The sequence below is a fragment of the Fundulus heteroclitus genome, chromosome 20 (genome assembly GCF_011125445.2).
Source record: "Fundulus heteroclitus isolate FHET01 chromosome 20, MU-UCD_Fhet_4.1, whole genome shotgun sequence".
Classification (NCBI taxonomy): domain Eukaryota; kingdom Metazoa; phylum Chordata; class Actinopteri; order Cyprinodontiformes; family Fundulidae; genus Fundulus; species Fundulus heteroclitus.
The window spans coordinates 38,135,780-38,159,629 of record NC_046380.1 but is presented as its reverse complement, the minus strand read 5'-3'; the positions used below and the strand labels follow the sequence as shown (position 1 = coordinate 38,159,629).

Here is a 23,850-nt window from a genome sequence, read left to right as displayed (position 1 = left end):
GTGTTCATATGTTTCCCTCATCCCTTCGCCTAATGTTCATCAGCTTTACTTTTTGTTTCCCAGACGATGAACCGGGTTCCCAGAGGGAGCGGTCTCGATCGGTCCAGTATTCCCCCAGAATGCACCATGCGGAAGCCCAGAAAATGTTTTACACCCAAGACAGACGAGCCTCTGCTAATGACCAGCTCTCAGAAAGGAGGTACACAGCAAGCAGCGCCGCTCAGGGAACACATTAATAAAGCTCATCCTCGCTGTCTGAATGTGGCAATGCCTAATGGGGAGGTGCAGAGTGATTTAGAGTGTTTCCCTGGCAACAGAGAAGTATCTATACTGGTTTAACTTTTTCCTGTTTCGTTTTATCACGTTACAACAGGCTTCAATTTAACCGATTGCATTTGTTTTATTTAGGGATATCTGAGTAAAAGGGTCAAACATTACACTTTTACAATTTTTCAGTTTTCATCTGCCATAAGATGATGGTGCCACCACCATGTCTCACGTTGGTGCGTTGGTCCCACTTCTAAATGACGAGCTACTTTGTGCCGTTTGTTCACGTAGAATCCCAGTAAAGTGCTTTCAAGTTTGCGTTTATAACACGACAGAATGTAAAACATTTCTTTTACAAGGCACTACAAAAAAGCCCTAAATCCAGGCGTGAGAAAAGGACATTCATGTTTACGGGTTATGATGACAACAGATTTGGTCAAAACAAGGATAGAGGATAGAAAAGCACAGCCGATACGCTCCGAGTGCAAATACACGGTTACCGTTGTAGCTTTGATAACCTAAGACAAAGAACCAGTCGAGACCTGCAAAGCATATCAAGAGCTGAATTCCTGCCAGTCACCTCCCTCCTCCTGCCTCTCCAGCTACCTCCCTCTTATCTGCCCAAAAGCACCGGCTTTAAAAATAGACGGGTGGGGGGGAACACGTTGTGCATGCGAAGGAGTGGACAGCCGTCCCAAGCTGAGACGGCAAGAGTCAGGGGGAACGGCTGCTGATATGTGGTCTACATGGCAGCGCCTGCATCACTGTTGCCAAACAGATGCCACATAGATACCGCTGCTATTTCATCCCAAACTGCTTATTAACTGCATGAAAAGGATTATCAGTTCAATTTTAATAGGAGTCGCTCATGTGTGAGAAATTACTTTAGAGCCTGTCCAGCAAAACCCGCCTTATCTTTCTTATAGAGAGGTTAGCTTTATTCATGAAACTTTGTCCCAAAGAGTCGAACGGCCTGAAAACCAAGTTTTTATCTCTCTTCTAGGTTAACTTATGAGCAAGTCTGCTACAGTCACAGTGATGCCTTATCAAGCTACAGCAGTCCTCTCAAGCAGCAGTGCAGACAGCCATGTGACGCCCGCAGCATGCCTCCCACCCCTCGCCTCCACCGCAACGCCCTCAGCAGCACACAGCTAAGGTAAGGCGCCCTGGCTCGGTCATGCTGGGCTTTACCGTCTGGAAAAGGGACGGAACTGATTTCAGTGTTGGGCTGCAAAAAAAAGACCGTGATGCATGGAAAAGAAAGTTTTTATTGTCTTTTTGTTTGTTGGGAAAATTAAGCCTTTTTATTTTAGAACTTTTCTAAGAAAACTGCCCAAAAGTGGCCATATTTACCATAAGGCTCCTCTCTTTCTGATATTTGTGTGGTCAATTTTTAACTAAAGTAAATTTTTGTTTAAAGAAAATCTGAAGTAAAAAAGATTTTGGTGAATTTCACATTGTTTTACATTTTTGTATTTTAAAATAACAAATTCTGCTTAAAGAGATTTATAAAATTGAGTGAAAAAATTGGAATTTAAAATGAAAACGTGTGCCTACTGATCCGTGTCCCAGAGTTCAGAATCAGACAACTTTTGAATTGATCAGGTTTGGTCAGTGATCAGTAGGTCAATACAGAAAAATCTGATTTTTAAATTCATTAAAAGTGCAACTTTCAGTCTATAAACATATCAGCCAGTTTTGGATTTAAATAGTGACTAAAGTTCAAAGTTTAGGGAAATGTGTTTAGAAGCATATGTGGAGATAATGTTGTAGTTCCATCATTTTCCTTATGATCCAAAGTTACTGCCTCTATCGAAGAACTTGTAGCACTTGTCAAAGTGCTTTGTTGACAAAGTCATCATCAGACCTCAGAGTTCTCGTGTTTGCTTTTATTTTGCTTCATGTTTGCTTGTGTTGTATAAGAGGCCAACAGTCCTATTGACCAGTTTGAATTGACTTTCTAGATCAGAGGAAGTTGCTCAACATTTCCATCAGAGGAGTGGGAGTTTGGAGTCTCTGTCTCACCACGCGACGGAGACCAAACCAGCGGCGCCCTCCATCTCCGTCTCCCACGCCCGACGCTGCAACAGCACCGAGATCATCGACGACGGCTCGTCCCATACGAGCCAGTCCAGCGCGGAGTACCTGCCGCCCGGCAACCACAGCCACAGGTGGCGAGCTCGCGGCCGCCACAGACAGGACCCGTACGCCAACACTGGCAGCATGCCCAACCTGGCCCAGCCGGACGTCCCCCGCTACGCCGCCTACCAGCCGCAGGGCCAACCCACCCCCACGGCCTATTACGTCACCGGCTACCCAAGCCATCTGGACCCAGAACCCTACCCCAACAGAGTTTACAGGTACGACGACGGCATGGAGGGACACTACAACGTCAACCCGTCCTACCACCACACACAGGCAGCGTACTACAGGCGAGACTTCCACTCTCATTACGCCACCGACGAGATAGACGCCGCCGCCCAGCGTTTTGCCACGCTACAGCCGCCCAGGAGCCGTCCGGTGCAGCGCAACACCGAGCAGATCACCAAGAACATCCAGAAGGCGCTGGTGGTGGGACATCTAAAGGAATGGTACCAGCGCAACAACCCCCATCACCAGGGGACGTATAACTACGACTACGACAGAGGCTCCACGCCAAGCCTGGGTTACCAGGCGATGCCCACCCCTTACCCTCCGAGCCACAGGAACATTTCTTACTCCTCAGGTTGGTCTGCTGCACCGTGTGCCGCTTTCTAGCTGTGACTGTTCAGCGGTTAAACTGTACCATTTTTCTCCTGTGTCGTCAGCCTCCTCCAGTGGAAACTGGCGCATGAATAACCGTGGTATGTCCGATTACGACGTGCCCGTGCATGAATCGTTCTCCTACACGTTGAGCCCCGCCCCCTACATCCAGCCGCCCCACAGCAGGTGAGGAAAAAAAAACTTGGCTTCAGCTTTTCTTCTTATCCAATAAGCCCCTCCCTGATCCTCCTGATCCCCAGACCTAAGTGTTACTGTTTAAACTGCTAATGAGGTTAGAGACTGCTCTTTATTTCTCTCATATTTTGCACTTTATTCTAAAGCAGTGATGTTAAATGTTGTCTTTTGATTCTCCTAGTAGTGTTTAAAGCTGTTCCACAAACATCGGGCTAGTTGATGTATGACAGTGTGGTTGAGCAGGATTAGAGGATTTGTGCTGCCATCAGTCGGGTCTTCCTCAGAGCTTACTGGCCCTGCTCTGTGTAACTGTCCCCTGGCCCCTGCTCTCTCATAGATCCTCCACCTCCCAGCTTTTTAAAGGTTCTTGGTACAGTCCTGACGGCCAGCGGCGCTGCGCTTTCCCCCCCACTAGTCCTTCCTCCTCCTCCAGCCCCCCTTCCGATTCCTCCCTGCCCTCCTCTTCATTCTCGCCCGGCTGTCGAGTCAGGCAGGTGTTTTCTGGCCCCGCGCAGCAACCGCTCTCCAGGGGCCAAAGGCTCAGTAAGGTGCCTTTTGCAGGAGGTAGCTCATAGTAAGTAAACAGCAATGCTATGGTGGCCCCGGCTTATGCGAGTGCCTCTGTTGGTGTGTCCCCGGAGTTTTGCCTGTCGATGTGTTTGAGTAAACTTTGCATTTTTGAGATGTTTACTCCATCTGTGTCATGTATAATAAGGTTACTGCATGGCTTATTGAAAATATGCCTGGTCTATGACATCTTGTCGGATGGCATATTTTCATCCCACAACCATATTTCTTCACAGCGTCCCTTAACTGCACAGTTTCATTTTTCTTTGTCTGCTCTCCTCTGCATCTTGCTGTCCTGTACCCTCAGAAGCTCCCCGCCCTCCTTCTGTCATTCAACCATGACCTTTGCCCCCCTCTCATGCACAGATGCCTCCCAGAAACTCAGTGGCGGAGCTTTGATAGGATGACGGGCCCCGCGGGGCCTTTAGAGAGGTTTGCTGCTGTTGCCCATGCCACTGACCAGATAAAAATCCCCCCCCTAAATATCAGTCACAGCAGACAAGAAAGGGTGAGAGTCAAGAAGCAGCTTCACATCATGGGTACGATGGTGATGGTGATGTGGGGGTTTAGGTATGCAGCAGGGACTAACCGAACGCTCCAATCACTTCAAACCACTTCTTCTGATTCATTTAGCTGGGTGCTATGTGGTGGCGGGGAAGGCACCTGTGTGGCGGAGGAAATATGTGACCTCTCAACGTTATTGCATTTAAATCTGCATGTTTGTGACGTCCGTATGCATCTTTTAATTTGACGTGTGACTATTTTTCAGTCTGGAGTTAAAACCGACTTCAGAATTAACAAAGACCACATCAGAGATGCACCGATCAGAGATTCTCGTGACCAATTTCTACAGCTCTTCACCCGCTGAGACCAACCGTAGCCAATTCTGATCTATTTAAAAGTATTTTTTTTAGTATTTCCTGAATGAGTGAATTATGCAACTGGCATGATTACAATAAAATCTGCATTTTTTTTTTAACACAGACTCCAAAGAGTTGAATCTCCACATCAGTAAAAATGTACTAATACAGTGAAACCCTGGAGGATCTGGAAACAAAATCAATAATTTATTATTATTATTTATACGCTTTTTGACAGGGACAGAACAAAAACATTTTAACACAATTTGAAGTGCAACCGTTGTCATGTTCATTGGTTATCAAGCTAACCGCTAATTTACAGACCAGGTCCCTAAGACAAAACAAATACAAGCAGTAAGATAAAAACATGAAAAACATACAGAACAGGTACTACAGGCTATTTATACAAAACTCAACTAAAAAAGATTACAGCAAATCTAATTTACTCCTTTACAAGAGTAAAATTATTTTTTGTACATCTTAAAAAGTGTCAAATTAGTTTTTAAAGATCCATTTAAAATAAATAATAGGTGATTCCAGTTTAACAATTGATAGAAAAAAGGTCTGAGTAACTCAAATGTGTTTAGTTGAAAATCATTTATTTCTAGTCATGACTGACAGAGTTGCTCTCTTCATAAAGATTTAACAGGAACGTTGCTCTGAGTTCAGCTTCCAGTTACTTGCTGTCGTGTTGCTCTCTGAAAATATGGTTTCTGTTCTAAAAGCTTCTTTTAGCTTATTTGGTTCTGCACCTTTATTCTTAGACGTCTCTGATAGCAGGAACAGCTGAATGTTCTTCCTTCAGTAACAACTTTTAAACCAGCATCTCTTTTTCTTCAGTAGGACCTGTTAGTGCTCAGGTACGGTGTTCACTGATCAAACAGAAAAAAAAACAAAACAGTATGTTTGACGTTTTTTGACCAGCCAGTCAGCGATCAGGTAGCCTGGGTGCCATTCCGAACTTAGTCCCGCCCACAACGTTTTAGGTCGGGAAGTTCGGTGTGGCATTGCTCAATAGTAGCGCGAGTATGCTCGCCCAATATCTGGCAGGCCAATCAAATTGTCAGGGCGGGCTTTATACGATGATGGACAGATGATCAACAGTAACGTAATCAACCACGTCACCAAAGCGGGTTGAATTCATTTACAACAACGATGGCTGCCGCTGGAGAGTTGAGGTGTGTAGATTCTGCTATTAGGTCTGTTCTAGAAGATATTGACAGGTTCGTGTGTTGAAGGACTCCTTGGATCCTTACGTTCTTTTTGCAACACCGGCAAAAATCGTTAACGCTCATCTTCTTATGCTAGGCTAACCGTTGAGTTCCGTTGACAACAACTATGTGTCGCTTAACATACGTCACACACTCCGTTGCTCTTATTGGTTGTAAGTCTATCCAATTGAGTGCAGAGGAATTTTTTTTTCCTGGTTCGTTTGAAACACGCCCCATAATCACAGCTCTATGGAGCAGTATCAGACTCAAATTCTGACTAGAATTGAGTATGACCATGTCAGGCTAGCGATCAGGGTCAGTCGGGGGTAAAATCAGTCGGTTCTGGTCACCATCTGATTTCTCGGTGCATCTCTATCCAAAACATGTTGTGGAACCTGTATTGATTTCATTTTTGATCTCTTAGCGTAGTTGTTTTTTTCCAAGCTCACCAAATGTCCTCCAAACCTTTTGTTTCTTCCAGATCCTACATGGATGTAAGCCACATGGATTCCCAAATGAACAACCAAACACACACCATGGACCCAGATGAGCAGATTTTATGGCATGAAAGCTCCAAACCAGGAACTATAGTCTAGTCGGCTGTTCCACTGAGCTGGATTGACAAAGCTGTTGTTGTGCCTTAGACTGCACTTACCTGTTTATTTTGTTGTCTAAAGAGGACTTAAAGAGTGAAGGAAATTAGTGGGATTACACAAATGAAGTGACCGCAGTTTGGGATCTGATAAAAGGCCTCTGTTGAAGTTCAACCCACCTTCAGTGGGGTGCCAGGGTAGCGCGTGTTTGTGGTGGTATCACCTCTGCACTGAACCTAAACCTGCTGTGGACTGCATGTTTCAGCCGAAGAGGAATCAGAATCAACTCTGACAGTGTTTGCCTTTAGAGAGGCCAACTTCAGCCAGACTGGAGCCGCCTCTGCTACAAGGAACCTGAGCGATGGCGACGGCTTAAACGACTGACCCTGTTCTATTACTGACAGTCTGGTGTGAACACTGGAACCATGAAGGAGGAGTCGCACACTGAACATGAAGGATTGAACTCATTAAAATGGGACGTTTTACACAGCTTATTACGGCATCGATTCCAGCAGCCACTCCCACCTCCTATGAGGTCTTTCCATTTATCACTAAATGCAAAATAAGTGAGCCAAATCCTTATTTGTAGCACCATGTGAGTATTACAACAGGTCACCAGTTTGAGATTACTGCCACTACTGCTTTGTGTTTGTTATAAGATGGTTATTTGATCCATGCTGGAAATCATGGGCCGGTGCTCGTCTTTTCTCTCCAGAGAACGAACCTGTTTCTAAGTGTTGTTGTTGTAAATACACTGGTTCTCTCCTTTTTTTTTGTACAGCATTTTTATATATATTTGAGAAAAGGCACATGTAATATATAGTGAACAATAATTGTTAAGCTGGTTCTTAGTTATTTGTATAATTGTGCATTTGTTTGCAATTAAAAAAAAAGTATTTGAGCCAATGTTTTTTTGTCACTTGCACATTTAAAGGATATAAAAAAAATATTTTTCGGTTAACTTGGAGGTGGTGGCTCTTGGTTACAGAAATGAATCGAATGACTACATGACTGAAGAACAAAGGGGTATGCATACTGTCCACTTAGAAACAGACTGAAAACGAGGGTGTTTTCAAAAACAAATCACCAAGTTTATTTGTTTTTAATAGTAATTGTACAAACGAATCTAAAGTATTCATACCCTTTCAACTTTTTGATATTGTCACATTACAGCTTTAAAATTCACTATTTTATAGGAATTTTGTATGACAAAGTACTGTAGTCCGTTGTGAGGTAGAAGGGGAATAATTTTCCAAATGTTTTTGAAATAATCTGGAAAGTGTGACGTTCATATCTATCCATTATGCTTGAGTCAATGGTAAAATGGTAAATGGCTTTTACTTGTATAGCACTTTGACTAGTCTGATGACCCCCAAAGTGCTTCACACTACAGTCATTCACTCATTCACACCCTGACGGTGGTGAGCTATGTTAGTAGCCACAGCTGCCCTGGGGCAGACTGACAGACGCTCGTAGTTCCACCATCCAATGCATTTATGACTGCAGGTCTTCAGGGAGATGTTTCTACCAGCTTTGTACATCTACAGCCTGACATGTTTGGCTATTCTTAGGAGAAAAAAAACCCCTCAAACTCAGATTAGGTCAACCTAACAAGTGATTTAAACCTCTCCATTATGTCTACGTCCATGGTTACAATCCTTAAGCCAGTTGCAGCCTTTAACAGGTTTTCCTCCAGGGTTACCTTTTATTTAACACCATCTATTTTCCCTGAGCAGCTGTAGGAGAAAATCCTCCACTCACTATGATGCCACCACCATCACGTTTCACTGTGGAGACGCTGAGTGTTTCTTGGCACACACAATGTGTTTCCATGAGTTTCTATCTGTCCCGTATGTGGCTTGTAGCAAACTAAACGAATCTTCCCACCGGAGCTGGCGATCTCTGCAGCTCCTCCACAGTAACCATGGGCCTCTTCTCTGGTTAATTCACTCCTTATCCTGCCGGTCTGTTTAGGTGGACAGTAGGTTTGCAGTGGTGACGTACTCTTTCCATCTTGGATGAATAAATGTAACCATAAGCCGGTCAAAGCTCGGGATAGTGGTATATAACTTTATTGTGTTGGTCCGTCACATGAGGGCTTTGAAGATTATGGTTGGGACACCAGCAAAAAATGTGAAAAAGGTCAAAGATGTGTGAATACTTTTGCTGATTTTGAAACGCAGTTAGACCCGGCGCTCAGCTGTTTTTCCCACTGCCATGCTAAGTCGTCAGGCTGGTTCTGAGCCTCTCAAAGCTGTAAACCAGCCAAGCCGGTTTTTAAAACCCAGCCCCACCCTTTCAGGTCTATAACTCTCCTGTCATCCCCGTGAATGACAAACCAGCGTTAACAGCACCAGTCCCTCCCTGCAGGCCTCGCCGTAAGAGGAGCCTGCTGCACTCATACGGCGCATAAACCCCTGAACAACACTGTACTACTTCACCTCCTTCCCCTCCCTCCCTTCCTTCCTTCCTTCCTCAGATCACACACACACTTTCCAGCCACTGAGCAGATCTACTCTCACAGCACCTCTCGCTGGTGATCTGCTTAACAAGCGAGCTCTGGGGAGGTCTAGGATGCCTCCAGGACTTCAGGTTGACCCGAGGCGGTGACGGAGGAGCGCCAGCTCATCCAGCTGTCTCCCTCTGTCTCTGCTGCTTCACACCAGCTGCAGCCAGACATCAGGGCGGGAGGCTGTTCCCCCCCCCCCCCCCCTTATGTACTTACCCTTCATTTAACAGCTCTGAGAGAGCGCCTCTAATGTGGAGGGTGGGGATAAGGCTCTGTGTCGACCGCAGTAATTTTGGTTCAGACAGAGATGTCTCCACCACACAAAGAGCTGAAGCACTGGCATCAGATGTCTGACGGTTTGCTCACTATTGTTAGTCTGGGATGAGCGCCACCAAATTGCAGCTCCCTCACCTGTAGGGAGCACCTTAGGCCCTTATTTCATACAGCGGCCTAGCAATAGAAGTGTTTGAGTCAACGTCATAATTGGCTGCTTGCTACAGAAAATGGACTCACTAATAAACACAGAAAAGGGGTGGATATTCCTCATGGGCTAACTTTGGTTTGGGAAAGCATTGAAATTTCACACGTCTTCCAGTTTCAGCCATCACCTTCAATGTGTTTACGTCATTAGGGTTTGATGTGATAGAGCAACAGATTGTAGTGCATGGATGTGAATTGGAAGAGAAAGGCCTTCATTTAAAAAGCTGTTTGGCAGAAAATCATCACGGCTTTTGGCCACAAACACACCATCTCCACGGTCGGACACGGTAGCGGCAGCATCATGCTGTGGGAGTGCTTTTCTGCGGCAGAAACAAGGAGAATGGTCAGAGGTGATTGTATTTAGGTGTCGCCATTCAAAGATGAAGCTCGCACAGGTTTTACCAAATATTGTAAATGTTTGGGACAGAAGTAGAGGCTCAAACTGCGATCTTCCATATATGTGTTTCTCTTTTCCAGCCCTCATAAATATTTGGCAAATTTATTTTGATAACATATCCGAGGTACTCGGATTAGTGACCCTTCACCACACATTAGTATTTTTGAATGCAGCCGGTTCTCTTGTAAAGAACTGGAAGTGATAGCCTTTAGTTCTTCAATGACTAAACGTCACTTCCTTCTTAATTGGAAATCACACAATGGATTAATGAAGTCATGTCTTTTTTTTTAAAGTAGAGAAAGTTTCGATTTTCACAAAATAAACTCCGCAATAAATGACAACCTTGGCAACTATGTAACCAACCCTTTTTTAAAATAATCTGTTCTGTAAATAAAAGTTGTATATGCAAAACATATTTAATATCAAATATGTCCCAGTATTTGTCACCATCTTCAGTATTCTTATATACACATCAATACAAATATAAAAATATTTTTTTATAAAAAATAATGGATCTTAATGCAGCAGTACAGGACACGCCTGGAAGAACTTCTGTTAGAGGCTGTGAAAGAGTGTAGCGTAAGCAACCAGCCAAAGCTACAACGGAGTGGTTTAGATCACAGCATATTCAGGTTTTAGAACGGTCTAGTCAAAGTCCAGACTGAAATTTCAGTCCAGAATCCATGGCAAGACTTGCAAATGATAGTTTACAGACGCTCTCCCTCCAGCCGGGCCAAGGTCAAACTATTTTGCATAGAAGAATTCTCTGTCACAGTAAACCCCTTTAAGATGCACTGAAGTTTTAGCAGTTTTTCGAGGCTTTATAAAGGACTTTGTGTTGCATCTTCTAACTTTTGGTGCTTCCCTCAGGCCCGCCATGGGGAACAGTACACACCTCACAAATCAGATTGTTGTTTCCTCCATTCTCTTTGACTGAATCGACAACACCAGCGACACACACCTGTTGAGTGAGCAGCGGGCGGCACACACACACACACACACACACACACACACACACACACACGTGTTGACGGGACGCATGCAGCTGCTGCTCCAGAAAGAACAAGGGCCTCCTCTGTGCCCCTCTGAGACATGACTTTACTTGAATCTGTTGCCGACGGCGCTTGTGTTCGCTCCAAGTTTCACAATATGGACGGGACGAGGCAGCAGAGGACGTAAATCACTGCTGCAGCAGCTCAGATGGGGAGGGGAGGGGGGGGGGGGCTGTTAAACTGAACAGATGCACTGGAGCAGAGAGAGAGCGCTGGCTGTCACGTTTTCTGGGCTTTTACACACAGATCCTGGCGCACCGAGAAGAAAAGCCCAAACACGCTCGATCACTTGTTCACCAGTTAGGAGAAGCACCATCCAGGCTTTCCAGTTCGTTTCCATTAAATCCTGCTGCCTATTTTCAACAGGAAAATCTATTTATTACATCTTTGAATTTGTATTTAGTGTAAAATCATTTGACGCATCTAAGCAGGGAGTTAATTATCTAAAAGTCACTGAAATGATGAATTCAATTAAAAAAAACGAATTAACTGTTTATCTCATAGCTGTGTGCAGCAGCACATCGCAAACGTCGATGTTCTGTCAACCCTACTGCCATCAGTCGATGACCAGAATTTATTTCTAACGTAATTTTAATCATTATATACACCGATAAAAAATTGGTTTATTCTAACATTATGAGTCTGTTTTTACATTTTCACCTCATTCTGTTGGAAAGCTCCTCTGTGACGTTCAAACCGGCCGCAGAGATGAACTCTAAAACGTCTACAATAACCGGGGCAGCTGTGAGGAGGACCTCAGAAGAGACAGACAGGGGAAGCAGGGCTGGAGAGTCCCACCGCTGTGGATGGAGCTGCAAAGACCCGTTAGGGAGGAGCGCCCTGGCACCGTAATCTTTGACTCCTCAAACAAACACGATCCGTGTGTTAACCCTTTCCTTTTCCCCCCCTCGTTCTTTCACTGATGCTGAATGAACGACCACGAGGTTCCAGCAAACAAATCTACATAAAGCTTTACTAGCGACCAGCAACTTCTATGCCAATTTAAATTTGAGGTACGACCGCATGCAGTTCCAAACTTATGAACACACAGATGTTTTAGTGTACTGCCCTTTTTGCCAGCTTTGTTCCTCTGGACCTGAAGAAAAGGACCTTTATATGCTGAAGGGAGGAGGCAGGGGTCTGGACCTGAGTGAAGTTGCCCCCCCCCCCCCCCACCCTCTTCAAATGAGACAAAATTGATGCCAAATGTTTGTGCTACGTTTGTGCTGGTTTGTGCAGCAAAAATTTTCGTTTTTGCCGCTATCATTTTAAAGATATAAACAAATGTTTTTAGAGGTCATCAAAGGTCAACCAGCCCCCCCAACTTCTTCAAATCAGACGAAATTGGTGTCAATCAACTCGACTCCGTTTGTGCAGCAAAAATTTTCATTTGTGCTGCTTTGGTTTTGAAGATATTAATGAAAAGGTAAAGGTCAAAAGGTCAACCAGCCCACCCCCACCCCCCCCACACACACACACCTTCATCAAATCAAAATTGGTGTCAAACGTTTGTGCTACGTTTGTGCTGGTTTGTGCAGCAAAAGTTTTCGTTTGTTGATTGACACCAATTTCATTTGATTTGAAGAAGGTGGGGGGGGGGGGCTGGTTGACCTTTGATTATCTCTAAAAACATTTGTTTATATCTTTAAAATGATAGCGGCACAAACGAAAATTTTTGCTGCACAAACCAGCACAAACATTTGGCATCAATTTTGTCTGATTTGAAGAGGGTGGGGGGGCCAACTTCACTCAGGTGGGGTCTGGAGGTGGAGGAGAGCAGCTCGCTCCCATCCCTGAACACCAGCTGCTGCCCACAGCGCTGAAAGGCCGGGTTAGCCAGGGGTGATGTGGTGTCCTAACCATTTGGGATGTTTAAAAAAAAACACAAACATTTGCCTCTTTTAACAAGAAATTCATTTTTAACAATTTTATTTAGTCATTACGCTTCTCTAAATTCAGAATTTTGTTAGCAGCGCATCCTTGTTATCTGGAGTTTCAGATGGTGTCAAAATGAAGCGTGGAAGAATCCAAGTTCAGGGCCTCACTGACTGCAGGTCAGTCGGCTCCGTCAACGAGCCGACCTCGGCGCTATGATCTGCTGCTCGGCCGTTGATCGTGCTGGATGAGCGGACGGGAAAGCACAGTTTAGCCCATCCATCACCCAGGAGGCGCTGTCAAGATTAACCACCGGGAAGGGTCAGCAGACGTCCTGATAGGGCACGGCGTTCCTTTCAACTTTGCTCTTCAAAGTCCTGACCCGCTGAGTCAGAGCACGACTCGCTCTCTAGCGAGATTCTCTCGTGTTTGCACGAGCGGGAGGTCTGCTGCTCGCCGTAAACAGTTCCTCTGCACGCGGAGAGATTTCCCTCGTGAACTTGAAGCGCTGTGGTCTTGGCAGCGACGCCTGTCGAGTGTGCACTTTTCAGCCTCCGTTAAGAGGCAACACTTGTGCTGCTTTCACAATTCCACTCCAGAGGACCTTTCTGAGACTGATTACGCACAGATTTCATAAACAAGGAAGCCCGCAGCTGCACAGGACACAATATGCACAGAGATGTGAGGCAGAAGCGAGTTCCCGGATGGCTGCAGGGCTGGAGGGGAGTAGGGGAGGGGGGGGGGCGACACAAGATACCCTGAGGAGGAGATAACGTTTGTTGCTTTGCATTCCTTCCTTTAAAACACCACACACCGGACAATGGAGAAACTTTAAATCGTTGCGTCGTGGAGATAAAGTCAGTTACTCCTTCACTTTCTCCTCCAGAAAAGTCTGAATCTTCTGCAGGCTTTCCACATGCTGACCCAGAGCTTCCAGTAAAATGCCCATGGGAGACCTCTTCAGCCCCGTGCCTTCCATCTTGTATTCCAGTTTGTTCTTCATGTTGCGGAGGCGAAACGAAGCGTGCGCGGCGACCACTGCGGGGCAGACGGAAGGGGGCGAACGTTAAGGTTTATACGTTTGGCCAAAACAAACTCGTAAATCAACTCAGCTCATGCGCTGACTCAGTGAGAATTGACATTTCATCAGTATTCAAATGCTCGGATCATTCCCCTTTTAAAGGAGTCATAAATCAATCAGTTAAGCTCTAAATCATATTCCGGGGAACCTTTGCATGGATGTGCGCGTTACATAACGACTCTTTTATCGGCTTACGAGTCAGAGGTAAAGTGACGGCCATCATGAAGGTCCCCAGCAGAGACATCAGCATGTAGCCGGCCGCAATCACGGCGATCACAAACGCCGTGGGGTTCTGCCTCTTGAAGTTCTTGATGGCGGCTCGGCTCTCCCCGGCCCAAAGCAAGCCCAGGATGACGGCTGACACCACGACCATGCCTGTCAACATCCCCAGGGGGTTGAGGAACCTGCAGGAGCACAGCAGGGCAACACAAGGCAGTTTAAAAGGAGAGAAGATGCACAGGACGAGTGACGATGCGGCCGCTGGCTCCACCTAGTGGTCAGAAGTTAGCTTTACAAAGACAACATGATCCCCTGTATTTAATGGCTGCTGCTCGGATAGAGTAAAAGCAGTAAAAGAAAGCAATAGAGCAGCTGATTAATATTTCACCCTGTTGAAATAGAATTCATCTGTGTTTCTCCGCCTGCGTCATTTTCCCCCCTTTCCCTGGCATTGTCTGTCCAAATCAAAATAAAGCCAGCTTTGTCCTTTGTGCCGGCGCCTGCCTTCACACAACCCTCCTTCTGGCCCAGTTTATGACCTCTGTGGAAGCAGGGATTGTCTTTTTATGCTGCATTCTGGCAACAAAAAGCTTAAACAGATCCTGATGCAACAAGATTACATGAAGGTAAAGAACCAATTAGAAATGTGGATTGAAATATTTTTTTCTACACGGCTGAAAAGTGTGGTGGGTGGATGTATTCCCTCCTGTTTACGCTGACACCTCTAAATAAGGAGCTGTGACCAACTGCATTTAGAGGTCCATTAACATGATAGAGTCCGGTCCGTTTTCAGTCCAAACAGCAACATAAAGAACAAGGACCACAGCAGGCAGGTCAGGGATAACGTTGTGGAGACGCTTAAAGCAGAACTAGGTTACAAAGCGATATCATCTGGTGTAGAAAGAGTATGGCTGCGTCTGAAAACTACAAACACCTAAACCGACAGGAGACAAGAAGAGCTTTGATTAGAGAAGCAGGTAAAAGCTTCTCTAATCAAAGCTTTTTGATTAGAGAAGTGACTCTGGAGGAGCAGCAGAGGTGCACTGTGTGTTTTGTTGGTGTGTTTACAGACTAAAAAAAGGTGTGTTTTTCCTTATGAGACATTTACTGAACATGGGGAGGGAGAAATTGAACTCTCAGTATTAGACTTGTGAGTTATCGGGTCAAAGCCAGTCATGGGGAAATTGGCTGCTTTTATCTGCAGTCGGTTGATGGATGCATCAGTGTCTAGTTGTTGTTATTTTTTTTTTTTTTTTTTCATAATCAAGGTACCTTTTGCATGTTTGAATGTTGTGCTTCCTGCACTGCCCCATGCAGTGAGCGTGGTAAGTCCTGTGAGCAGCTGGGTAATTTTATCCAAACCCCATATAACATTCCCTAAGACAACTTTTTCTCTGAGTTTGACTGAGAGATTCAGAAATGTCGTCTCACCGGATGAATACATCGTCACATGATTTACTCAAACTAGTGACAAGGAATGTGTCAAAGTTCAGATCTGCTGATACCGGAGGGATGAGTCAACATCAAGTCCCTGAGTGATTTCCTGGTGCTATCTGGACTCTGATGAGAGACACGTGGGAAGCTGATTTATCATCAGTATGGCACGTCCACTGGCTGAATAAACAAAGGGGTCATTAATAGAAACGCACCTGTGCAGACTCATCATGATGGGGTTTCACTTGTTAATACAGCAAGCTTTAACTGGAACGGAGTTCAACCTAATACCATGCACAGGCTATTAATCTCTGACGTTACGGCGTTATCAGCGTTCAGTTGCAGGTTCGTGTCTGGGCATGCCCAGTCTAGTTCGGCCTGTTTCTTGGATTTTGCACTATACCAAAGTGTCTGTATGGTTGTTTTGTTCCCTAAAGTATCCTCCAAACGATGCAGCCTTTACCCTGAGCAGTATTTTCATTCACGTTTGTGCCAAAGCTTCCAGTGCCACAGCAGCAGCAGAGTTCACATCCTGCCTGTGCTTCCGCTGATCTTTCTAAAAGCAGGTTAAACCCTTCTTTATGTCGACAGGGCGCCCAGACTGCGTGAATGCAAAAAAAAAAAAAAAAAAAACAAGCAGACTATCAGAACCGCTTTATCCGTTCAGCATTTCTTACCCGACAAGCAGGAAAACAGCCACGGCGAATAACAGGTAGTTGGTCTGATAATAAAGTAGGTTGCTGACGACTCGGTTGTTCCATCTTGTCAGATCTGAGAAATCCGGCCTGGAGAACCGTTCCGAGCCGGGGAAGAAGTCATCCCACGATCTAAACGGTGCCAGCTCTACTTTAGCCATTTAGAGCCAACTTACTTCTCTGACAGCACACAAGAGCTCCGCAGCACCTTGGCGAAAATAAACAGACGGAAACTTCAGGATCAATCTCGCGAGAGTGAGTTCACCAGCTCAATTTGAACCCGCACTACGTAGCTGACGGAACCTCACGCGAGAACACAGGCGTACATTGAATAATATAACTTTATTTCTCTTATTTTTTCAATGTTTTATGTTTCCAGGGTATCCATTAGCTCCTTGTGTCGATATAACTGATGATTTCTCTTTGGCTTTTTTTGTTAAAACGCAACAGTAAATGCCGCAGTACTTTCGTTTCCCCGTAGAGTTCATACGTCACCGCGTCCGCCATATTTAGAGTGGCAAGCAAGTGGCCACCGTGAAAGCGACTCTACCGCTCTTTGGAGTGAAGGTTTTCCACCGCGGTGAAGGCAGTTTCAGGTTGGATATTCGCGCTCCGCAGCTTCAGCGGTGTCTGCCTCCTGTTCAATCCGACACAGGGAGGCTGATATGGGGCTGCCGCCCTCTGACTGCTCGCTCCTCCTACACACGGTGGTTCACTTAAGGCACCGTCAATAAAGTTCCAAAGCAAACACTTTTGAGAAACAAAAATGAACAACTTTAATGTCTAGTTAGACAGTGAAAAAAACTGTAGTCATTATTTTTAATAGACTAGATAAATAAGACACCAATTTTATCCCATTTAAAGCATTTTTAATGCATTTTTATTATCAAAATTCACATTTGAACTTCAATAGCTTTCAGGTCATGTGATCAATTTACACCAAAATTGTCTTAAATCATTCTTCTAGAATGGACAGATGAGGCACACTCTTTTTTATCCCATTTTAAAGCATTTTGTATTTTTTTTTTTATGAATTTTTATTATCAAAATTCACCATATCTAAAATGATTGCTCCTTTAAATCTAAATCTTGAATCAAATGTCCTGAATATATATATATATATATATATATATATATATATATATATATATATAAAACAGAGCTTTGGTCTCAGAGGTTCTGAGTTCAACTCCCACAGGCTGCCATTCTGGGTGCCTGAGCAAGACCCTTAACCCCCAATTGCGCTGCACAGTGGCAGCCCACTGCTCCCCAAGGGGATGGGTTAAGATGCAGAAGTGAATATCTCCATTGTGAGATCAATAAAGTTCAATTATTATTATTAACATGCAAAATATTTCAGCACATGACTTTCTCAGTACTTGATAGTTTTAGTACGTAACATAAAAGTATATGGCATTTGACATTTTAAAAGTCTTAAGCCCTCCCTGAACATTATTCGATGTTTGCGATATTTTGCAAAGGAGAATGCAACCACTGTTTAGTCTCTAAATGTGTAAAGCTGAAAGACACATACCCCAAAAAGATTCAGTCCTGATATAGTGTGGCAAGCAATTCCTTTAGTAAAATATTAGTAAAACATGTATAAGTATTTCACACTTCACTGCTATGCACTACTTTGTGCGGGCCTATCACCAAATATTTTGTAGTAGCACTTTAAATTTCTCTTTTCTAATATTTTTTTGGTGAACATTCATTAAGTTTTTTTTTTTAGATGTAATTTTAATCTTATCAAAATTGTAATCTTATCAATTTGTTAAGAAAGCTTTAAATGGAAAACAACAATCTGCAATGGCAACAGAGCAATCAAATGAGTATTTCAAAAATATTGTCTCTGTAAGGTGACCTAAGACATTCATAGGTAGAAATACAGGTACAGCCTTTTCTTTAATATCAAAAGAGAAACTTTAAGAAGTTTAATTGACAGATACAGTACTGTTGTTTCATCTGAAGGAAAAACGTCATATTTTTCTCAAGAAGTGCTTTTTCAATCATCCCGTCTCCTTTATTTCATCTTGGTATTCTTTTTCACCCGGCCTATGAGTAAAATACCCATAGGTGATCCCTTCAGTTGTTCAGCCTCTTTGTGGTATTGCCCCTCGTCTATGTTGCGGTAACGAAAGGAAGCATGTGGAATCAACACTGCAATGCAGAGGGAAAAGCAAATGTAATGTTTGCATTTTGACCAAAACAAACTCAGTGATTAATTTCAAATGAATAAATCTGCTGTAATTATCAATCAAAAAAAAAAATTGTCACAGTAATAATTAGATGCACAGACAGGCCACTGCACTTCAAAATGGTGTAATAAATAAAGAAGTAAACCATAGTTAGGCACTAGTTAGGTTCTATCACATTTACTTTAATAGCTTTTTAAGAATGCACAATCAACTTACCAGACAGTGATGAATAGGTTGCTAATGCAAATGTCTCGTTGTAAAGTACCAACAAATTAAAAAAGTCAAAGACCAAAAACATTGTGACCAAAAAGCAAAGGGACTCCATCTCTTGAGGTAGACCAGCGGTTGTATTTCTCCTGCCCAAACTGAAAATAGAAAAACGCCCAAGAGCGCGCCCAAGCCTTTGATCATTGACACAGGTTCCTTGAACCTACAGAGTGAAAGCAGGACAACACAAAAGCAGTTTGAAAACGCTGTGGTGCTCCTGAAGCCCCATAGTGCATGTTCCCATGTAAGCACCGACCCCACCTAGTGGTTAGGTATTATATCTACAGCTACGTGACTCCTACAGTGTTTCTGGCCCATATCCCTTGAACTTTTTCCACATTTTGTCCAGTTACAATCACAAAATTGAATGTAGTTTATTAATAGATACAAAAACACAAAAGCAGAAGAGAAAGGATTGCTTAAGCTCAGGCAGAATTATCCGTGTATGGTTTGAGTTTTTATGCAGCTGGAAGATGAACCTCTACATCAGTCAAAAAGTCTTTTTAGCCCCTAACATTCAACTTCGTCCATCTTCCCATCAATTCTGACCAGCTCCCCTGTCCCAGCTCATGAAACACAGTCTCACAGAATGATGCTGCCACTACGCGTGGGAATGGTGTTTTCAAGGTAATACGGCGTTAGTTTTCCTCCATCCTACTTACTGAATACAGTCATGATAAAATAATTGCACACCAATTTATTGACTCTTATAGCTCTTTGGTTAAAGTGTTTAATTTTTTTTATGGCCTCAAAAGTTCTAATGTAAACTAAATGTAGTCACTGGTATAGTAGATCATTTTTATTTTTATTTGTAAACCAATTTTGAAGATCACATTTCTGCACTACTTTCATCTAATAAAAAAAAAAAAAAAAAAAAAAAAAAAAACTCAGTAAGAGAAATGAAAGTTTGTAGTGACAACATGTGGAAACGTTCCAGGGTTGTTTGGACCAGTTCTTCAAGCTGAAAGATTTCCACGGAACTAATGGATAATCTGTCACTTCAATTTGTTTCCTTGTCTTACATTTATCATCAAAATTAACAGTAAAAGAAATAAAATGATTTCCCAGTATTATTTTTGTATATATTGACGCCTTGAAACTGCAATATTTATCCTGCATTTCTTTTAATGGCAATCTGCCTGGCTCTTCTTGGATTCCTCAGATCTTTCTAAAAGCGGGTTAAGTCCTGCTTTAAAATAGCAGAATGAAAAAAACCTTATTAATACATAAAAAATATTATAACATGTTGAACAAAAAATATGATTTTCGAATAAAATACACTTTGCATTGTAGGACATTTCTTACCCTGGAATGATGAAAACAGCAGTACTCACTACCAGATAATTAGTCTGATAATAAAGCAGGTTGCTGATAAATATGTCCTGAAATTTCTTAAAATTAGCCGGTCTGGCGAAACCTCTCCTGAGGAAGAAGTCACCCCAGGGTCTGAGCGGTGGCATCCTTGCGCTCTTTTCTCTTACAGCGGCACAGACAACAGCGCCTGAAACTTTAAAGATGGAAAATCTCGCGAGAGACGTTTTAAACCCGCGGCTCTACGTAGCTGAGAAAAGCTCACGCTATTGGTCAGTGAGCGCACGTTATGTGTGAAACTCTTCCGGCATCGCTTCTTGAGGAGACAGGAGATGACAGGAGGATAGTTTTCGATGAAAACCATGTTAGTGGGTTTTAAATCGCCCCTTAAAGTTGTCAGTTATACTTGTTTGATATTTATTTTCGATAAAGCGTTGATGCTGACATGTACTGACAGCGTACCAGGTGCCGTGAGACCGTTGTTTATCACAATGAACAGTTATCCAGGAGCTAGCTAGCTAACAGAGCTAGCTCCTCAGTTACAGCAAACGGGCTAATCCCAAAAGTAACGGACCTTTTATTGTTCTGTGTGTGTGTGTAGATGTGGAGCAGATTGGTTAGGCCTGCTGTGATTGGTACAAGTGTGTGGAGGAGTCTGTTCACCATGCAGCTGAAGACCAACGAGTTCCAGTCTCTCTTCACCGATGGGCTGAATGGACTGTCGGGTACGTGCACATGGCTTCATAGAAAAACTTACATAAACCATTCTTTATTCTTTGGTCCTACATGTAGTATATCTGCAGACATGTACGTTGCTTTGATGTTTGGGCAACAAGAGAAATAGCTAATAAGACTTGAGGTAAGTTTTTTTTTAAAAAAATTTCTTGGTAGTGTTGGGACTTACTTAGTCAGAATTTCGCCCATTAACTGATTTTTGCAGATATGTTTATAGAACTCGTAATGCTGTCTTTCAGTTCAGAAGCTTAAGCTTTCTTTAAGTAGCTTTTTAATTGTTAAATTATAACCCACTGTAGAATGTTCCTGACATCTTTATTAGCCTCAATGGGCAAATCATTCGTAGTGTCGCCGTTCATACGCTTACTTCCAACAAATAAAGTTGATGTCAAACAACAAATAAACGTTAGAAATATGCAGTGTTGTACCCCAGAACTTTTTCATATTTTGCCAAATTCCTAAACTTTAATGCAACTTTTTAAGTCTAATTTTCCCCGAATTGTGGGACAATAAAGGAATTTCTTATCTTGCCTATTGGAATTTTTTGTTCTAGAATAACAAAGTATCTCAGAAATGTGTTGTTGAAAGAAAGTGATACTTGGAAAGCAGACCTGGAAAAATAATTTTACAGATAAATATCAGAATGTTTGTTATGCATGCATAATGAATCCCCTTTACATCACCCCTAAATAAAAAAAATTTTTTGGCCAATAGCCAAAAATAGACCTGTTTAGTAGACCTTTGTGTAATTTAGTCTGTGTAGGTTTTCTGTGAAGGGCTCAGAGGCTTTTTGGGAGAAAATTAGTTAGAGAAAAAAAATCACTACAAGGAGCACAACAAATGGGTCAGAAACAAAATTATCAGGCAAGGCTAGGCACATTAACCCCACAGGAACGCATTTTGGTGGGTTTACGTCAAGTCTATGGCAAGACTTAAAAACTGATGTCACAGATGTGCTACTTTCTGATGATCTACACATAAAATTCAATTTGAAGACATTTAGGCTTGTGTTTGTTACATGACAGAATGTGAAAAGTTAAAGGGGCATCAACACTTTTGCAAGGCACTGTATGTTAAATTAGTTTTTTACCATGGTCTGGGTGAATATTTGATTCTGATTGGCTGCAGGGGGTCTGTTAAAAAGTGTTACAGGACACCTATAAAATAACTTCCAGTCAAATAGCCTGATTGTTCTAAATTACTGGGCTGGCATTAATGGTAGTGGTAACGACAGTATAGTTGACGCTGTTTATCTCTGCAACATGTCACAACAAGAGATATTAAATAGTTCTCTCTGCCGCTTCTTGTGAGAGAACTTATGTTTTAACAGTAAAAAAAAAAAACAAAGTCATTGAATATTTCTCTCTTTCGTACTCCAGGTGGAATAAGGCAACATTACAAGAGGCACCTTGAAGGGCATTATCCCTTACAAAAACGCAATTTATTAATATTGATTTAACACAACAAAGCTAAAATGCCTGCTACCACATCAACAATATAGTGTCTGTATTATCTGCCTTGAGTTGCTGAATATGAGAGGGACTAAAGGACTTGAAATGCATTTAAGATATTATTTTGAGCTCTTCATATCATCAGCCTGAAAACAGAATGAATATGCCTATGAGGATGTTGTCTGCTAGGCAATAATTACTCTTTTCCTTTCACCATTTTCTTCCAAGAAATCCCCACATCCCTCTGCTGAGCTTCACTGATTCTGGAGCACTCCCACTGAGCGACTCTTTCCCTTTAAAGACTCCGAAGCCCTTTTTGTGCACTGGCAGTAATCAGTCCCTATTGAACGGTTCAGTGTTTTTTATTATTCTCAGCCAAAACTGACCAATGCTGTGTCATGTACAGCCAAACAAGAAGGTAATAATTTCAGTGTAATTTTTTTAATTGTTAGAGAACTAAGGAATAATTGATGTCCAGTTCTTCTGATTGACTGAAATATACAAAAAAAGCATTTTCTTTATTTGACACTTGCAGAAGTTAGGAACTTATGAACCGTGATGAATTGTGTTGCTATGCCAGCCATTTATTGTTCTCCTTTAGATGTTCTTTCTTTGACTTTTGTCACAAAGTAAATACCTTTGATTAAGTTACCTAATTCTAAACCACTCCAAATTAAACTGTTGTCCTCCTTTACATCATAGCTGAACACTAAACACCTACAAATGAAAGCCAGGGGCATCTGTATCATCACATGGTCTCTATATCACTAGTATCAGAGTTATTTTGTGTTTTGCTTATGACTAATGCCATACTGTGATCATATGCAACAATCTCCATTTCATCTTAAGAAATATTTTTCTGCCTGAGCTGGGAAATATTTTATCTGGGTGTTTATGGTCTTGGCAATCCAAGCTTTCATCTTGTTCTCTCTTGTTCTCGAAAGGAAGTTGGTTTCACATGGAATGTATTGAATGTTTTGTTCAGCTTCACTTCCCTGAACACTCACCTGTGCAACCTGTTCGTCTGACAACTGGAGCTTTTGCACCGCTTGAATATTTTCACTTTAAGAAAGCTGTTGGCAGCACCTTTTTAATGTTTACCTTGGGAGCGACTTCACTAACAAGTAGGGGAAGGTGCACTGGTCAGATGAAACCAAACTTGATAAGTGCACACTACCTTGAAACACTCTCCCAGTCAGGAACGTGGTGGTGGCAGCATCATGATGTGGGATCCTTTGCATTAGCTAGCACCACTAAGCTGCTCAGAGAAGGACATTTGATGGAGAACCCTGGAGCAGGATCGCCTCATTTCCACGTGTCAGACCCAGCCAAAATCCAGAACTGAATCCATTTGAGTATCTGTGACTGAAAATAAATCAAAAACGATACTCTGTATCAATACACTGCTTTTTGTTCTATCATATAAAGTCCCAGTAAAATAAACCACGCTTAGTGGCTGTAATGTGACTGAAAGTAAAAAAGTTGAACTTGTAGAATTATTTTATGAGGCACTGAGATTAAAGCAACTAAATTAATGGTAAATTATCCATATGGTTTCAGCATATGGATAATTTATGAGCTTTATGAGTATAATATTCTTCAGCCAAGGCCACAAGGGCAATGTATAAGTACAGTACGGCAGATCTTTGATCACAGCAAAATTATTTTTATATAATTTAAAGGCTATACGGGCTGAGCCGGTCTGCTCTTT

General features: G+C 42.7%; 2 protein-coding genes and 1 long non-coding RNA gene across 7 annotated transcripts in view; 2 read left to right on the top strand and 1 right to left on the bottom strand.

Annotated features, from left to right (window-relative positions):
- The window catches only part of frmd4ba (FERM domain containing 4Ba), a 59,086-nt gene extending 51,750 nt beyond the window's left edge, over positions 1-7,336 (top strand). For 3 of the 4 annotated variants that reach the window (XM_036151974.1, XM_036151972.1, XM_036151975.1), the window contains 6 exons: positions 64-199; positions 1,271-1,423; positions 2,232-2,992; positions 3,075-3,195; positions 4,138-4,279; positions 6,324-7,336. In XM_036151974.1, coding sequence (XP_036007867.1) covers positions 64-199; positions 1,271-1,423; positions 2,232-2,992; positions 3,075-3,195; positions 4,138-4,279; positions 6,324-6,392 — 1,382 coding nt within the window. In that variant the 3' untranslated portion in view covers positions 6,393-7,336. The remainder of the gene's footprint in view (positions 1-63; positions 200-1,270; positions 1,424-2,231; positions 2,993-3,074; positions 3,196-4,137; positions 4,280-6,323) is intronic. The other variant, XM_036151973.1, reaches the window with a different exon arrangement.
- Positions 7,337-13,531: 6,195 nt separating this feature from the next.
- Positions 13,532-16,852, bottom strand: LOC105934362 (PRA1 family protein 3). Of its 2 annotated transcripts, XM_012874314.3 has the most exons (4): positions 16,728-16,852; positions 16,160-16,385; positions 14,025-14,233; positions 13,532-13,786 (listed from the first exon to the last, which is right to left on the bottom strand). In XM_012874314.3, exons 2-4 carry the CDS (start codon positions 16,336-16,338, stop codon positions 13,611-13,613), a joined length of 564 nt encoding a protein of 187 aa, XP_012729768.2. In that variant the 5' UTR covers positions 16,339-16,385; positions 16,728-16,852; the 3' UTR covers positions 13,532-13,610. The 2 variants fall into 2 exon arrangements, with proteins under 2 accessions (XP_012729768.2, XP_012729761.2); XM_012874307.3 differs by lacking the exon at positions 16,728-16,852 and having other exon boundaries at positions 16,160-16,427.
- A 3,386-nt stretch (positions 16,853-20,238) lies between these two features.
- The window catches only part of LOC118567272, a 13,720-nt gene continuing 10,108 nt past the window's right edge, over positions 20,239-23,850 (top strand). The window contains exons 1-2 of the long non-coding RNA XR_004933558.1: positions 20,239-20,418; positions 20,555-20,678. This is a non-coding gene — a long non-coding RNA (uncharacterized LOC118567272). The remainder of the gene's footprint in view (positions 20,419-20,554; positions 20,679-23,850) is intronic.

What these genes read in the sequence shown, in the direction of transcription:
- LOC105934362 (XM_012874314.3), bottom strand. Translation starts at nt 16,338, where the DNA reads ATGGCTAAAGTAGAGCTGGCACCGTTTAGATCGTGGGATGACTTCTTC. An exon ending in GCTGTTTTCCTGCTTGTCGG is followed by an intron (nt 14,234 to 16,159) that starts GTAAGAAATGCT and finishes GTGCTCCTGCAG; the next exon opens with GTTCCTCAACCCCCTGGGGA. An exon ending in CGTCACTTTACCTCTGACTC is followed by an intron (nt 13,787 to 14,024) that starts GTAAGCCGATAA and finishes TCTGCCCCGCAG; the next exon opens with TGGTCGCCGCGCACGCTTCG.